The sequence below is a fragment of the Malurus melanocephalus genome, unplaced genomic scaffold (genome assembly GCF_030028575.1).
Source record: "Malurus melanocephalus ecotype Western Australia unplaced genomic scaffold, MMel_1.1 scaffold_269, whole genome shotgun sequence".
Classification (NCBI taxonomy): Eukaryota; Metazoa; Chordata; class Aves; order Passeriformes; family Maluridae; genus Malurus; species Malurus melanocephalus.
The window spans coordinates 155,646-172,845 of NW_026623501.1; the positions used below are offsets into that span (position 1 = coordinate 155,646).

Below are 17,200 nucleotides of genomic sequence, written 5' to 3' on the forward strand. Positions count from 1 at the left end.
CCAGTTCCCTCTSCCCTGGAGCCACTGGCAGGGCTGGCACAGGAATCCCAGGACCCATTAATCACAGTGACAGCACCAGGCACCCAGCTTCAAACAACAAGCTCTGTACTGGGTTTTAAACCCAAAGAAAGTTGGCAACCCTGTGTCCCTGTAACCAACCAGGCAACAGAGGACATTGCAGTTCTCATCCAAATCATAAAGAGTTAAAAAACCACCCTTCAAACCTGCCTACCACTAAATTATGCATACACACAAATTAAACTTTAATATTTAATGAAATGTGTACATTCACTTCCTGCTGAAGGCAGCTGTATTGCATTTTTATTTGAGATAATTTAATTTCAGTTTTATTTCAATGAACTACACCTTCCCCTCAGGGCAGTTTTGCTGGCTTAGCCTCCCACACATAAATCAGGCTCCAATTTATATGGGAGGCATAGGAGGTGTTTTACAGAGCTTGGGGTTGTAGCTCTCAAASCACATCATTTAAATTAACTGCAGTAACTCATAAGGACATTTTAATTGCTTAGATCTAAATGAAAATAATACCAAAGATCCATATCAGATTGATTTTTGGGGAGGGGAAGATTAACAAAAAGAAGATTGCAGCTTTTCCATAARTGCTGTAAAGCCTGGATTTAACAGGATTCACATTCTGAGAACAAAGAAGCAGTATTTGGGTTTTGATTTAAGTTGGAGGATGATGRAGTCAGCAGCTCAGGCAGGGACTGAGAGGARCCTGGCAGGCTTTGGGCAGGGAATGTCTCACCCAGGCTGTGCCCTGATCCCTGCTGCTGGAAAACTGAAAAAAATTCCTTCAGCTGGATCCGTGCATGGAGGTGGAATATTTCAGTGGTGGGCAGGGAATTTTCTAGAGCCTCTCACAAGCTAAAAAAAAAAACAAAACAAAACAAAAGCTACCAAATCCTGCAGGGAGCTCATGAYTCCCCTTAGACACACTGGGAAGAGCTCAGAGCTTCAAGAGGAGCTGGGCTGCCCCAAGGAATCCTCACATGCACAGGACCAAACCCATTCCTCACTCAGCTTCACRTCAGCACTGGATTAGGGGGACCAAAATATTCCAGATCTGTCAGAGTCTTGAGCACATGCAGCCATCCAGGAGATCTGCTCAGTATTTTTCTTACATTGTGCCCTTTGGGAGGGGAATCACATGTASAATGACCTTTTATGTGGTTCATGAATGGAACCAGAACAGAAAACAAATCCTCCTGAGCTCAGTGGAAAACACGACAGAAAGGTTAAAACAAGCACTAAAGGCTGATAACTGTGTGCTTTAAGCTGCTGGATAGACTTTTGGATAAGAGGGGTTGGTGAAAGCAGGGAAAAAAATACAATTTAGTGTCTGATAGCTCAAGCCATGCCAATGTTTAACAGCGTGGAGAAAGATGCACAGATTGAACAGAGTGAGATGCTGCTGAGCTGGCAGTGGTTGTCTGAGGGCTGGGGAGACAGCAGCCTGCTCAGATTGCCTGGGAMTCACACCAAGAAAACCCCAGCAGAGAGCATCACTGCAGGGGCCAGGCACCAACTTTCAGAGGGGGCCAAAGCAGGAGAGGAGGCAAGGGAAATGAAGAGGAGAAAACCAARCTCCAAATGTTACTCAGTAATCAGGAAAATCCATTAATTTCCACACAGGAGGAAGTTTGCACTGATTAAAGGCACAAGGTTCTCGTCAAAGCCATTCCTCCCCCCCAGTATTTCATCCTGCAGATGTGACCTTAACAGGAGCATCACTCCCCCAGCAGGCTGAGCCACCAGGAGTGTTTGAAATGCAGACACCATCCCTGACTCCATAAAGAATAGGGGAATAATCGGAAAATCCACACTCTCTACTTTCACAGATCTTATCTTCCCAGAAGCCTCTGTCACAGGGATGATACGAGATTAAATCCTGGTGTAAAAGAGGACTTTGGTCCCTGGGGCAGTGTCTCTGCTCCATGCCTGGGCTGTCTTTCCCYACCACACCCTGGGCAGTGCCCACAGCAGAGGCCCCTTTTGCTTCAACCCTCTGCAAAAATCCTCTCGTTATATGTGGGTGAGCCACTGGTTTGCCAGGCACCAGATACACCCTGCCTCCAAAATGTTCAGCACAAAGCAAAAAGCTGGAGAACTGCAGCTCTTGGMATCTCCCTCTGTGTAAATGCAATATTTCCACCTCAGATTTTCCAGGCAATGTCATGAAACACTTCCAGTCACAGCTCTGGGCACCAGTACCACACAAACAGATTGACCCTCATGCCCTTTAACTCTCATTCCTTTCCTTTGGTGGCKTCTCCAATATGAGCAGGGTAGGCAAAGCTTTGGTCTGAAAGCAAACCAAGCCCAGGAGAGGCATGGCCCTGAGTCCAGGATTACCTTCTGCCAAAACAGGACAGGCAGACAATTCCTGCTGGCAGAGCCCTGAAGGTTTCTATGCAGCTGTGAGCCTTAGCAGACCAGATCAGGATCATCACCTGGGCTTTGGGGTTTAAAAGCAATTCTGTTTGTAAACACCAACAGCAATGCAGGCACTGACACAGCTGAAAAGGAGATCTCAGCGAGCTGGAGAGGTCCTGGGGATTTTGTCCCTCCCCACTGTTTGGGGACACAGCAGGTCAAACAGGCAGGGTCAGCTCCCAATACCAACATGGGGTATTTGCACCTTTAGCCAGCCTGATCCTACAGCACACTCTGCTGCACTGGCTTTGTAGGGAGCACACCACCCTAGTTCAGAAATATTTATATGTTTCATGTGAGAATTTCATAAGTACAGCTCTAAATGAACARCAATCCCAGCTGCTTTCTGGGATTCTTTGTTATCACATTCAAGGTGAGATTGCCATCCATAGAGCCAGGTCAAGATACTCAGAAACTGCTCTGACTGGCTCTAAACTATTCCTTTTCTGAACAGTTCAGAGATCTACAAACACTGCCAAACAGGGGAACAGAGGCAGAGCAGGAGTGCTGTCTGGTGTCAAAATGGATCAGAACCAAGATTAGGCCAGTCCGGGTCACCCAGGCTTTATTCCCCTACTCACCCCTCAGTCACTCCCTTTCCACAGGAGGTTTTAACTCCACAGAGTAGAAATCCTTTGTTTCATGAGCACACAGTGAACTGCTGTTCCAATCTGTATTTGTCATGCAGGCCCACCAGTGAACGTCAGCTGCAACATTTTCATCAACAGCTTTGGTTCGATTGCAGAAACAACKATGGTAAGTAAAAATCACAGCACAGCTGCTCAGCTACTGGCTCAGCCTCACTGCACTCCCAGAAAATGCAGCATCACCCTCCTCTTCAGTGTGACCAGGGAAAAACACACAGTGCTCCCAAGCTTACTTAAAGTTTGAGTAAATTAATGGTCAACACACAAGACTCACCCTACACACAGCTGAAGATCACAGGTTCTATCTGCATCTTATAAAAACATTGCACAGGCAAAGGGCAAGGGTCAGRAAGGAAAACAAATAATCTTTTTCTGAAGATTTGCCTAAGGCTTCAGGCTCATCAATAGTTACAGATAATTTGTGTTTAAGTGGGMATAAATCCAGAATTAACCTGGATTCAAAGAGAAGGAAAATCAGCTGAACTCAAATTCAGCTTGCACCAGGATTTCAGATTCCCAAAGATTAAGAGAATTATTCAAGATTAAAATTACTGTTTGCTTGGAGACATATTTCTGGTAGACAATGATTTTTACCAGAAAATCAAAACCAATATTTCTGAGTTAAGGCTCACTTCATACAAAATTAGTGAGCATGGCTAAAGGCTGTATCTAATTGGCAAGGCACTAGGAACAGAGGATCACTAGAACAGGAGATAATTGCTCCATCTGAAAACTATTAAAGATTGGTTGTGACATAACCAGTGAACAGCAAAGGAAAACTCTGGAGGTACAGTGCCTTGCTGCTGTGCTAATTAAAGATAATCCAGAAATATGGTGTTTAATTACCCTGCGGTAATTCTTTTTCTAGAAAAATGCTGAATGAAGAATGCAAGGCTCCAGCTTCAGGYGTTTTGTGCATTCAGGCAGGAAGTTACAGGCTTTACATATAGATCACACCCCTTGACTTGAACAAATTACTTGGCATGCACAGCASTGTCAGAGGAGATCCACAGCCATACAGCTGGGGCTATAAGTCTTTTCTGACACTACATCATTCTGCTGGAAGTGTTTGGGTTGGGACAGTTCAGTTCTGGTACTGGAGGGGAAAAAAACCCAAAAACCAAGCTATTAGTCTGTCTAAGCACAAGGAAACAGATTTCCTAGTTAGTTTGCAGAATTTGTCAGAGCTCACAGGTGAGAAGTCTAGCATGGATTCATTTGTATATAAWGCAAAAGAGGCAGAACTGCCACTGAAATACACATCTGTTCCTAATTTACTGTTCATTGGTCACCTCCTTTGGTGTCCCAGGCAGTAAATTCTGCTCCTACACAATCCAGAGTGCAAGGGAGCAGGACTGGCCCACAAAAAAATCCTTGTGCAATGTACAGAGCACATTCCACTGACGTGTTTTTCAGTGCTTCTGTCCCACACTGTGAGATGCACTGGAGCAGCCAAAGATGCCACATGATCCCTGTAAGCAGGATGCTCTGTAAAATTAGCACAGACCAGCATGAGAGAGATGCAGTTCASCCCCAAGCCACGCTGCAGGGACTTGCTATCCTCTCCAGATGCCACTCATTTCATAGGCAATCTTCCATAGAAAAAGAAAATTCCCATGGGAGCCCAAGAACACCCCGTGGGCACATTGCTTTGTCTAGAAATATCCGAGGCAGCTCTGACAAGCCCGTCCAGATGTCAGGCTGACGCAGCGGCGCACACAGCCTGATCCAACGCGCTCGTGTGAGAGCAGCAGCTCTGCTTGTAAACACCAGCAGCAACACAGGAAACACAGGTACTCAAACAGCTGGGAAAAGGAGATCTCAGCACGCTGGAGAGGTCCTGGGGATTGTAACTGGGATTTACTCTGCAGAGCAGCCAGTCCCTCCCCGCTGTTTGAGGATGCAGCGGGTCAAACAGACAGTGTTAGCTTCCCAGCACAGTTTCTGGGAAGAACAGACAGTCCTGTCTTGAAGGGTTTGTTGTTTTGTTTTTTTTTTTGAGACAGATCTGACTGCTTTGAATTCAAACAAGTGGGCAAATATCAGGGAGAGGAGAAGTGGCAGCTTGCAGAAGAGAGAGGGGCAAACCAGTGTCTTACCATAAGAAAGATTATCTCTCACTGACCCCTGGACTGATAATGGCAAAACTCCCCCAGCTGCTCCACTGGCCAAAAGGGAAAGAACATCATGTTTTAAATCCCCATCATTAGGCACCCTAAGCCTGGTGAGATTCAGGTCTGAGTACTACACAACCTTATATCTCATTACAGTTGCACTGCTACCTGYAGGAGAAGTCACAGGTTTTTATGGGTGTCACTCGTGCAGTTAGAGAAGGATTTAAAATTTCTCCATAGTGGGCTGATAGTTCCTGCAGAAACACCACTGCTCCCCTCCATATTTACACTGCTGAGTATCACAAATCAGTGTAAACCATGAGCTCASCATGCCAGGATTAGAGAAATTGAAGGGAAATGCTCACTTACAGCTTGGGGCATCATGAAAGGTAGAGGAAGAGGAGAAAATACAGGAAAATAGATAAAAAACAGTCACTTGACGCAGAGGGTTGGGTCTACAAATCTCGGAAGGAAAATGAGCTGCAGCCAAAAAAAAAAAGCACAAACTCCCCAGAAAGAAGATATCTGCCCCACAAAGGTTCAAATGAACAAGTCAAGAAATGGTGATCTGAAAAGTGCTGCAAGGTTAGGGGAAACTAAAAAAAAATTTTAAAAGGCAAAGTCATCCACCAAATTGAATTCCCACTGCAGGGATGATTTAGAGCAAGGAAAGTAACTCCTTTAAGCATCCTGCAGAGCTGGAGACCCAACATAAAAGCTTCTAGTGCTGCACATAATTGATTGGACATTTATGTTGGATTCCAGCTCAGGGCTTGTAGCCTGCCACGAGCTCTAAGGACAAGGGAAGCTGAGACTGGGAACACATCCCTGTGAACCCAGCCAGGGCTCCAGTGGGAGAGGGAGGACCAACCACAACAAACTCCTCCTGTCCCACAGCATCACTGCAGCAAGGGATTCCCAAGGACAAGTGCWAGAGGCAGCCACTCTTTCCAATTATTTTATTGCAAACACCAAACAACCCCCAAACACAAGCTCTTCAATCCATTCTTGCTGCTCAAAAGCATAAACAAATCCCCAGACATACCAGACTATCAAACCTGTAGCAAATGTACAAATTCCTCATTCCAAATAAACAGAAGTGAAGCACCTCGGGAGAGGGTGTTGGGTTTTAAGTGAATAAACTGCCCCAGCTTTGGCTTTTCTTCATGTCATGAGGCAACTGATAGGATTATCTGAGCATTTCATTAACAAAGTCCCTGCAATAACAGCAAACTTAAAATTAAGTGATGCCCTTGCTCTCTGCAGTTTTATGGCCTCTCACTGGCTCGGGCAGTTGGGAGCATTTTGTACATTGTGAAGGCACATTGAGAAGAAGGAATATATTTTTATATCATCACCTAGCATTGCTAGCAGCTGSACTCAGGAGGAGYTYTTCCAGAYTCATGTTTTAAAAAGAACCAACACRYAGCAAAGAGACTGAAAAAGAAAGAAAATTCACAGAAGAGCCAGCATAGGCTCCCTTAGACACAGCATAAATATGCAAATTTATTGTTGCTGCTTTCATGCCACAGTTATCTCAACTGAAAAGAGCAAACCAAATGTGACCTTCGAGCCAGCTGCAGCACAGCCACAACTGGGCTCCCAGCATCTCCTGAGGACACGAGAGGCTGGAGGCTGCAACTGTCCAAATGTTAAGTACTTGGTCAGAGACATTTGTACAGGAGATTTCCAATGAGGAAACAAAGCCCCCTGCAAAGCAAACCAAGCAATTCCCTCCAGAACCCCCAGCCCCAGTTCAGCAGAGATGGCTGGTGAAGAGCCTGGGTCACACATTTAGTACTGATCCCAAAATCAGCAAAAGATGTGAGCTTCAATGTATAAAGCTTATAGCAAAAGTTAGGTTTTGAGCACAATTTCCTGCAGTCAGTCATTGTTCAACCCAACCATCAGTCCCACAGAGATGATAAGCACCTAACAAGTCACACAACACATAATGAAAAGGTTTTCACAACAACTCACRGTCTGCTGCCCTCTCAATGTTAGACCTGCAGTGTTCCAGCTGTCTGTGGTTCAGGTTTGTCTTTGCATTGAATGGAGAAGGGAGAGGGTAAAGAAAAACAAAAGAAAAGAAGCCATGAAATGGGACTATGCAACCCAAATACACAGACACAAAACCCCCTCACGCCCCACAAGACCCACTACTAAATGCTACCCTTTGCAATTCAGGATGCTGGCTACAGCTCACAGCCCAGCAGCTCCACTCTCRGCTCAGAAAGATTCACATACCCCACTGTTTGTAGGAAGACACAGAAAAGCTTTCTGCTTTGGGTGCAAACACATTTATTTAGCACCAGGGTCCAGCTCCCACCCCTCACCAGGAGCCTGCTCTTCTCTGATAGAGACTGCTCCTGGCCTTGGCCAAGCTGGGGTTTCACACAGCCTTCAAATTGGCCATTGGGCTACAGCTCTGAAAAGGTAAAGAGCTGCTTTACTCACCTTTCCAAGGCCTGCTCCTGGTGTGGTTTTGTTTTTAATTTTAACTCAGTAGGTTGTAGTGCTCCTTGGCAAGGCAGGCTGCCTTGAAAACGTTTGTTCATTCCTAACCTAGAAAATTAACTCAATGCTAATAAAGCCCCTTATGCTCTGTTGCTCTGTGGTGGGGCCACAGAATCCCCTTCTGAAAGAGTTCAGTCTCTACCCTGTTTTTCCCATCAGCAAAATGTAATTTATCCAAGGAAAGTCTCTCCTCAAAACTGTTCAGGGCAGAGGCTGCTCTGACAGAACTCCTGATTCAGGGAAAAAACCTATGGAGTGCCCTGAAAGGCTCCATCCCTTCTGCCCAACTCTGCCTCCATCCTCCTCTGCTTTCAGCAGAAGATGTCAAGGCTGTGGATTTTGGGAAGGAAAAAGGTCTCAAATGATCTGTTTCCTTGTCTCCTTGCGAGGTCACTAAGCAGAATTTCATTYCAGCATTATCAAATTGAACTGCTTTGATCACTCTGGTTATTCTCTTCCTGCCTTGTGTCATTTCCCTCTTGGGAGTAAAATGCYTTTGTGCCAAATTGCAAAGCTCCTGAATGCCTTCACTGCACAGAGCTGCTGCTMCCCTCTCCCAAGCCAGCCAGAGAAGCAGGCTGCACAAGATAATCAATGCCTGGATGTGATTGGCACACAAATGAGGAACTTGAGTGATAAGAAGGATATGGAGAAAGRCAATTTTCTTATTTTTTTGCCAAGWTTGCAGCCCCAGTCAAACCTCTTTTTTCTTTGTCTGAAAGTTCACATCAGGAATTGGCCCATTCTGTCCATCATTCAGGAACAACTGTGGACTTCTTGGTGATGCTAATTAAGATCTCCTGTAACAGCATCCAGGGGAAATGCTGCATATCTCCAGGTAGCCAAGGAATAAGTGCAGCTTGGCTCATCACCTCTCAGCTTGACTGCAGTGCTGAGGAMAAAGTTTTCAGCACACAGGCTCTTTAACTGTAACCCTTGTCCTAGCCCATGGCACAGCACAGACATACCCTGATTGCTCCCCGTGCCTTCTGCTGGCTCCTTAGGCCGTGTCATGTCCAGTTTGCAGTCACAGTGCTTGGGTTTRTGTTTATGTTCAAATAAGGCTGGACACAAGACACCTACAAGGCTGCTCAGAGCCTTCAATGCTGCAGTTCAGTGACATAAGGGCAAAGGTATCTGAGAGAAAACCACACTCTCAGTGAGCAGGGCAGGACTGTGGAGCAAGCTCACTGAGTAGGAAGATCTTCATAAACACACACAGAGGTAAAATATTAATGCCAAGAAATGGCAAAGCCAGAGAATTGCATTCAGTGCATGTATCGTATTTCTTTGTCCTTGCCTTTTTTATGCCACAACACAAACACTTCATTTTCTGTATTCCAAAACAAAAAATATCCACAGCAAACACTGGTCTCCAGAGGAGGAACACGGAGTAACACAAACCAGAGTTACTCCCCACACTGCTGCACATCCCCAGGGYGGAGGTGGTGCAGYTTCTCACACCACACACTCACAGCAWGCTCCTGGGTTGTTCTCACCTAGGACATGAGGACAGGAAACTGTGACTCTGGAGATGAGTGAGGAGGGGCCTTCTGACAGCCACACACTGTGAGAAGTTAATTTTCATTTGGCCCACAAGCATTTAATTAAGATGCCTCCCCATGGTGACAAAGACTATGGCTATTATTGTGTCCGTGGTCTCTCACGCCTGCTGTGGTGGCAACACAAACCATTGAACACCTCCTGTCTCACCTTTTCCTGTCCTTTTGGCAAGTTTTGGAGCTGAAGCAGTGAATTTCCTCCATCAACAGAGCTTATCTGCAGTAACACAGGCTGTTGTAGGGAAKTTGGCTCCATTCCCTCCCCCCTTCCACTGCTCCATCAGGCTGAGCACTCTTCTGGGCAGCTACCACTGAAGTTTCTTCCAAACATGAGTTTAATTTGTGTTGTACATGACAGAAGTCCCAAACTGGAGCTGACCTGCTAGCATCTAGCTTATTTGTCGCTGAATAAGCAAAACAACCTTTTGCTTTCTACCTATTAGGTCAGTGACATTGATTTCCCCTGACTGCAATGGCTGCAGATCCTGACGCATAGAAAAGGGAGAACTGAAAACATACACATTGTTCTGGGAGCTGCTGCCTGCTGTGAAAAGTGGGAATTCATRGTTCCTTTCCTTTTCCAGGCTTGCATGATGGGCTGGTCCTGCAATGAGACCCTGGYCCCCAGCTGTCCCCAGCTATTCACATTTCCTCCAAACACGCTATCCAGGGTCGACAGAGATGAATAATTAAGTCAGAGGGATGCACTAGGACTTGTGAAGGTGACATTTGGRATATCAGCAGAAGGAAGGAGTGTTGCAACTCTTTTTCATGTTCAGAGGTCTGCTCCTTTTAGCGTCAAGTCYGTGGTTCATTTGCTGTTGTCACAATCATTAATGTCATTAGCAGCTTCTGTGCTCTGAGGATGCAGATGGCACTAAGTGGCCTGAAACAGATTCTARACCACGTGCTTGGCTAGGAAGTGCCTCATCCAAAACACAGAGCACCCAGCACAGTCCTCTCCCAGCCCTCCAGTGCCACTGGACACCACGAGAGTCATGTCCCCACAGACAAGAGGCTGGAGGCTGTAGGTTCACAGTCAAGTGAGCATTTGAGGCAGCAGCATCAGAAAGACTCTCCTACACAGGCATCCTTCAGCTCCAGAGCTTCGTGTTCTCCAGAGGGAAGGACAGACAGGGTGGCAGAGTCAGGGAGAGCCTCTCATGGAGTGCCTGCAGCAGGTATCAGACACCCTCCATTTACTGCCTCCTAATAAAARTCTTCAAAGTACATTAGTGTTAGAAAGGCAGCAAAGAAACCCTTAATCATGAGAGAATCTATTCATTTRGGCCTGGGAAGTGGAATTGGTTTATTATATGCTGTTCTTCAGACGCAGTCTGCCTCTATACTTAGAAAATGTCAATTAATTTATGGTTGTGGAGCTTTCATCCCTCTCCTGATAGCTGGCACATCCTCTTCCCATTTCAATTTGTTGGCTCACTTTCTTATGTGAAAGTCAGAAGAAAAGGAGCATGCAGATYACCCTGGGAGAAGAGAAACTGCCTCTAATAGTCCAGGACAGTGTATGAGCTCTCAGCAGCCAGCCTTGACCTGGGGAACTTGGGGGAGCTGTAAGACTCGTGGTTATGAGGCAAGTCTAATTTTGCATAGTGCTGAGGGACTGCCTTCAATTGAAGAAGATGGTCATCCTATGAAATCTGTAGCATTTATGGCATTTTGATATTAGAGAGGAGAACCCAGAACACTCACTYAGGATTAGGAGAGCAGATTTCATGCATATCCCTCTCCTGCCCACGTACTTTAACCAAGGGCAGCTGCTCCCATCGGCTCATCTGAGTTATCCTCMTATTGACAGACACACAGGGAATTCCTCTTTCATGGACAACTTATCTCACTGTGCCTTTTCCTTTCCCAGCGCTGGGGAAACCACAGATAGTCACAATATGTGACAGTTCAATACCAAAAGAAAGGTTTTGGTTTTTTTCCCCACTTAATCCTCCGGAACGTCCTCCTGCTGACAATGGCCATTTTGACCTCCACAAGTGCACATCGCCTCTGCAGCCCCAGGGTCCAGACAGAGAGGTCCTGACACTTTCCACACAGCTGACAATTGCTGTAACAGAGGGATGCAAGGACAGGCAGCTGCTCATGTTAAGACATGGCTGTAAGCTACAAAGATGAAAATTAATAGCAGTTCCTTGAGGGTAATACCAAAAATGCTTGGCATAGCTTGGGAAMGTGGGCCTGGTCATGGTCTGGCTCATTTTAGAACTATTTTAGTATGCACTTCCCAGCTGTCAGCACTTTGAGGCTGCTCTGAGCTCTGASTGGTGTCTGTGTGCAGGATTACAGGGTGAACATCTTCCTGCGGCAGCAGTGGAACGACCCCCGGCTGGCCTACAACGAGTACCCCGACGACTCCCTGGACCTGGACCCCTCCATGCTCGACTCCATCTGGAAGCCTGACTTGTTCTTTGCTAACGAGAAAGGGGCCCATTTCCACGAGATCACCACGGACAACAAGCTGCTGAGGATCTCCCGGAATGGCAATGTCCTCTACAGCATCAGGTGAGGTGACTCCACCAAGGTGGGGAAGGGCAGAGGAAACTCCCCCTGCTCAAACCCAGACTTTGAGCGTGCTGTTGGATAAAAAGAGATCTAGAGGKTTTTAACATGGGAAATCATACATAATTACCAGTGCCATAGCAATGTGGTGGGAAGGGACTTTTGTTAAACCATATTAAGGCAGAGAGTTAGTCTGAGATGGAATTTAACTCATCTATACTTCTGCTCCTTGCTGGCAGATTTCTTAATATCCCTAATGCAAAATTATTTCAGATATCTTATGTTAGTACAAGCCTAAAACCAGCTGCGCTATGTGAAAACCAGTAGAAGCTCATGAATGCTCTATTTTCAAAGCTGCAGCATTACCTGACCAAAAAAAAAGGTAAAAATCAGAGAAAATCCTAAGTAGAGCTCCATGGCTTTATCTCAGCTTAATTTTTCCCAGTTACCCCTTCATTGCTAGATCCAAGAATCCATCAGTGAAGTTGAACTAATTGCACTGAATTTCTCACAGGAAATCAATCTGAGCCGCCACCTTCACTTCCAACCCCATCCACTCTTTATTTCARACCAGTGAAATTAAGATCAGACCTCATGAGCTCAGAAAGGGAAAGTTTAACTCTATATTGAAGGTTTTTTCACCTCATGTATAATGTAAATTTGCCCATGGAACACACACCCCAGCTCACACTACAGCTCCCAGTGGCAGCCAGGGGAAGGAAAGGCAGTGTGGAGCTGTAAAATGGGAAATAAAAAGTTTAATGCTGCAAAGTAGACAGCCTGCATCAAACAGCAAGGTGGTTCCAGCCCAGAGACCAGCTCTCCAATGGCCAAAACAATAACAGAACTGCCATGTGTGTTGGCGGAATGTGGAAACCTCACATTTCTTAATTTTTAAAACCAAGCAGGAAGTAAAACTAACAGCAGCAASTTGGCAGTCAGTGAGTGTGGCACAGAGTGGTGTCCAGGAGGGTCTGCAGGGACACAGAGGGAGAATAGAGAGTGCCCCAACCCTGCCCAAACAGAGCAATGACTCAGCAAGGAACATGGGAAAAACACCATTTTCAAAGCAAGAACTTGAAAACATTTCAGTTCTTGTTTAAAAAAATCAACTTTCCCATCTCACTCATCTCCAAATGAAAATATAGGTTTCTTTGTAAACACATTTTCATGTGACAATGACAAAAAGAAGACATTCCTGAAGAAGAGCGCAATGGAAATACAAACTTTCCAGAAGGAAAAATTGTCTTTCCCTTTAAAAAAAATATTTCTAAGGTGCTCTGCCATTTTATAACTGGCTCTTTGCTACTACTATTTGCAATAATCAAACTCCAGGCAAGACATTTACAAGAAGGTGGACTTTGTCACACTTCTGTCCCAACATGCCTCTAAACTCAAGCAGAGAATTTCTTACAACATAAGGTTTTAAATTAAAGTATCTTTCCCTCCTGATAAGTTTCTTGCAGGTCTGATGATAGAAAAATTCAATTTCTGTCCCCTGGGTAATTCTGCTATTTCTACATCAAGGCAAAAAGCTGAAAGCCCTAAACACTTCAGGGARCAGCATTTTCAACATTATCAAACCAAATAACTCAAGTCTAACWATCTGGAGCAAATCATTTAGTATCAGCTTGTTGAACCAACCAAATGTTATAAGCATAGATCATGGTACAGGGCAGCACAGAAAATGCAGCCTGCATCTTGTGGAAAATGGAGACAGAAGTAGAGGTCTCAAGGGGYTCTGCAGGAATTCAGGAAGATACAGGAGYTCATATTGACTTAGTACAGRGCATTTTCCCTGMAGAAAATCYCACTGAAGTYTTTCTTTCCCCACACACAAACATAYGATGTTGATCAAACTTCTTTTTGGTGTTTTTTTTTTATATGACACAGAAATGTTCTGTTCAGAGATTTACAAACAGTTCCAGTCTCTAGAAATGCATCTGGGAGGGTCCAGAGAATGGGTTTGGGCTTTCTGCTAATCCAGCCTGCTGTGAACCTGAAGCAAGAAAGGAAAACTGAAGTAGCAGAAGTGTTTGGTGAGGGAACGCTTTGTTCTGCACAGTTTAAAACAGCGTTGCGATGAAATGCCATCTGCAGCAGGCTCTGCTGGGAATCGTATCACAGCCCCAAATGTTCAGCATTTCTGATGCTTTCCAGCAGCACGTGTGAGAGCACAGGCAGGGAGGCACTGGCTGATCAGTCATTGCCCCCAGCCCGGTGTGTCTCAGCAAGGCAGCAGCACTGGGTGCCCGAGGGGCTCAGCCTCAGCAGAACCCCACAGTCTGACATTCCCTGTGCTCTCTTCTCTCCTCAGGATCACGCTGACTCTGGCCTGCCCCATGGACCTSAAGAACTTCCCCATGGACGTACAGACGTGCATCATGCAGTTAGAAAGCTGTGAGTCCTGTGCACATCCCCATTTTGGAGTGGAGATGACCTGTTTGCCCTCTGCCCCTCCCCTGCCATCTCCTTTCCCAGCTGCAACCCCTTCCAGCCCAGCCTGCACCGGAGGCTTGCTCGAGAACCTCTTGCTTGGGATTTTCCATTCATTCAGCACATGTGGCATTTGCTAGAGAAGCCAAACCTCAAAGGATCCCATGTGAGGAGCCCTGGCTTGTTTGTATTTACATTGGCCTTTCACTGTGCAGGAGAGGTGAAAGTGCTTTCAGCTGCAAGAGGGATTTTTTCTCTTTGGATGAACATCTGCCACTTGTACATGTTGCTTATCCCAAAGGAGGGAAAGATGATGAGCATCATCCAGAGAAAGAGGTCAAGTTGAAAAAAGTAGAAAACAGTTCAGTGAGCCAAATTCAAGAAAAAAATGTGATTTATTGCAGAAAATCCATTACACACCATTGCAGCTCCAGTGCAGGTCGTTGCCCTGGCTCTTACCACATGAACAAGCAGTGCTGCCTCAACMCAAATCCCATTCATGACAGCACTGTCAAGGAAGGCCAGGATGCACCTCTGCCTCCAAGCTCTTTTATGCAAAATTATCCCTTTCCAGATGAGTATTTAATGTGTTTAACATGGTGTTTGTCCCTTCCTCTCAACAGTTGGCTACACAATGAATGATCTCATATTTGAGTGGCAAGAAAAAGGAGCAGTGCAAGTTGCTGATGGGCTGACACTGCCTCAGTTTATCCTCAAAGAAGAAAAAGACTTGAGATACTGCACAAAGCACTACAACACAGGTYAGTACTGTTTATCCTTAACTGAGGGGCTCAGTAGAGAGGAATTCAGGATTGTGCATTTACCAGTCTGTTTCTCTGTCCTCTGATGGCACTCTGGCCTTGCCCTACACTTCCAGATATTACAGATATTGATACATATATAGCCAATGACAAAAAAACAGACATAAATGTGTGAAACCCTATTGTCCCCAGTAGAGTCTGCATCAATTCAATGGTGTTTGGTTGAGATCTTCACTTCCAGAATCTTCTTTTGTCTTTGAAATTTAAGTGACAAAGGATACATTGCCAAAGAGCTTTCTTTGCTCTGTTGATGTTCATAGAATCCTAGTATGGTTTGGGTTGGAAAGGACCTTAAAAATKATCTTGCTSCAATCCCCYRYCAYRGGCAGGGAMMYYTTYMMYWMCCCMRGKTKSYYCMARMCCCMAAKKTYMAMCYKRYCYTGGACAMTTCCARGCACRGGGCAGCCACCGCTGCTCTGGGCAACCTGTCCCCAYCCTCACAGGGAAGAATTCCTTTCTAATCTAACYTAAACCTTCTCTCTTTGGGTTYGAAGYMATTTCTCTTTGTCCTAYCACTACCTGCCCTGGGCAGCAGCTGCTCATTTCCTCCCCTATCAAGGCTCTGGTTCAGGCAATGSAAGGAAAATCCCCAGACTCTGTCTGAGAACTCACTGTTCCTTCCCAGTAATCTTCCATGTATCTCCTGTCCTCTGCAGGCAAGTTCACCTGCATAGAAGCTCGTTTCCACCTGGAGAGGCAGATGGGCTATTACTTGATCCAGATGTACATCCCCAGCCTTCTCATYGTCATTCTGTCCTGGATCTCCTTCTGGATCAACATGGATGCTGCCCCTGCTCGTGTGGGCCTGGGCATCACCACCGTGCTCACCATGACCACGCAGAGCTCTGGCTCCCGAGCATCACTGCCCAAGGTAGGGAGCACACTTGTCTTCATCGGGGCAAAACATGGCCCTTTTGGGGACAGCATGTGAGTAAATCCCCATACACACCTTCCTGCTACCTTTACACTATCCCAACTTAAGGACAAACAGAGCAAATTCCAGCCCATTCCTGAAAAAATTTTTAAATTCTCTATCACTAGCAGCAAAACTTCCCTTAAGATTCAGCACTCACCACAGCTTCCTGTAGCTGGGAGCTCTGTACCTTACAAATCCCTGCAAGCACCACACATGGATGTGCCCTCTGTATTTTGGCTTTTTAGTCACTTGACCATGATACTTTTATAATAGTACTGAATTTCCCTTTGTGAAGGGTTTCTGGTAAGATCAGACTGAAGTATTTTCCTTGTATTAAACAACAACAGTCAAGGCCTGAATAAATTAAAAGCTTCAGAATTATTGCTACTTAAGAGCCCATGAGGGTTTTCAGTGACCTGACAACACATTCAGGTTAAATGAGCAAGATTCTGGTATCCAAGAACAGATGTCAGCCATGCAAAACACCAAGTAAAAATGCATTTGGATGAAGAAGCCAACCCACCTCTGTCTCTTCCTCTGGCTCCCAGGTGTCCTACGTGAAGGCCATAGACATCTGGATGGCCGTGTGCTTGCTGTTTGTGTTCTCTGCACTTCTGGAATACGCTGCCGTCAACTTCGTGTCTCGGCAGCACAAAGAGCTGCTCAGGTTCAGGAGGAAGAGGAGGCATCACAAGGTAATACATAAAGCATGAAGGACACAGCTGAGATCTGTCCCAGCAGAACACCRTGGTCAACTGAAGCTCCCAGGGAAGTCCTGAGTATCGGGTCAGATATTAAGGAGGCTCAGAGATCAGAAACCAGGGCTGCCTCAATGAATTGTGTCTGTTCTAACAGCCTGCAGACCCCAGGAGCCCAGCAAGCTGGGCTTTGTTAGCCAGCCAAGCGGTCTCAGCCAGAAGGGGAGCTCTCAACAGAACAATTTTCACACAGCAGTGTTCTGGTGTGGGTTCTCCTCCCCAGAAGCTGCAGCCAGGGCTGGGGGGAGGCAGGCAGGGAGGTGTGAGGGGTGTCTGTCAGAGCACAGCACCCCCAACACGACAGCCCACAGCAGCCCGCAGGTAAGTGACACCACTTTTGTCTCTGCCATCTCTGTGTTCAAAAGCATCTGCTTTTCACACTGACTGCAAATTCCTCCTGGAAGCAAAGAGCTTTACTCAAGCCTTAGCCTGCTCCATGCTTACCC

The 17,200-nt window shown here is 45.9% G+C and overlaps 1 protein-coding gene across 3 annotated transcripts in view; it reads left to right on the forward strand.

Annotated features, from left to right (window-relative positions):
- Positions 1-17,200, forward strand: part of GLRA1 (glycine receptor alpha 1) — a 36,645-nt gene that overhangs the window by 16,227 nt on the left and 3,218 nt on the right. For all 3 annotated transcript variants that reach the window (XM_057376076.1, XM_057376077.1, XM_057376078.1), the window contains 6 exons: positions 3,146-3,213; positions 11,603-11,826; positions 14,141-14,223; positions 14,883-15,020; positions 15,737-15,951; positions 16,545-16,691. In XM_057376076.1, the coding sequence (XP_057232059.1) occupies positions 3,146-3,213; positions 11,603-11,826; positions 14,141-14,223; positions 14,883-15,020; positions 15,737-15,951; positions 16,545-16,691 (875 nt within the window). The remainder of the gene's footprint in view (positions 1-3,145; positions 3,214-11,602; positions 11,827-14,140; positions 14,224-14,882; positions 15,021-15,736; positions 15,952-16,544; positions 16,692-17,200) is intronic.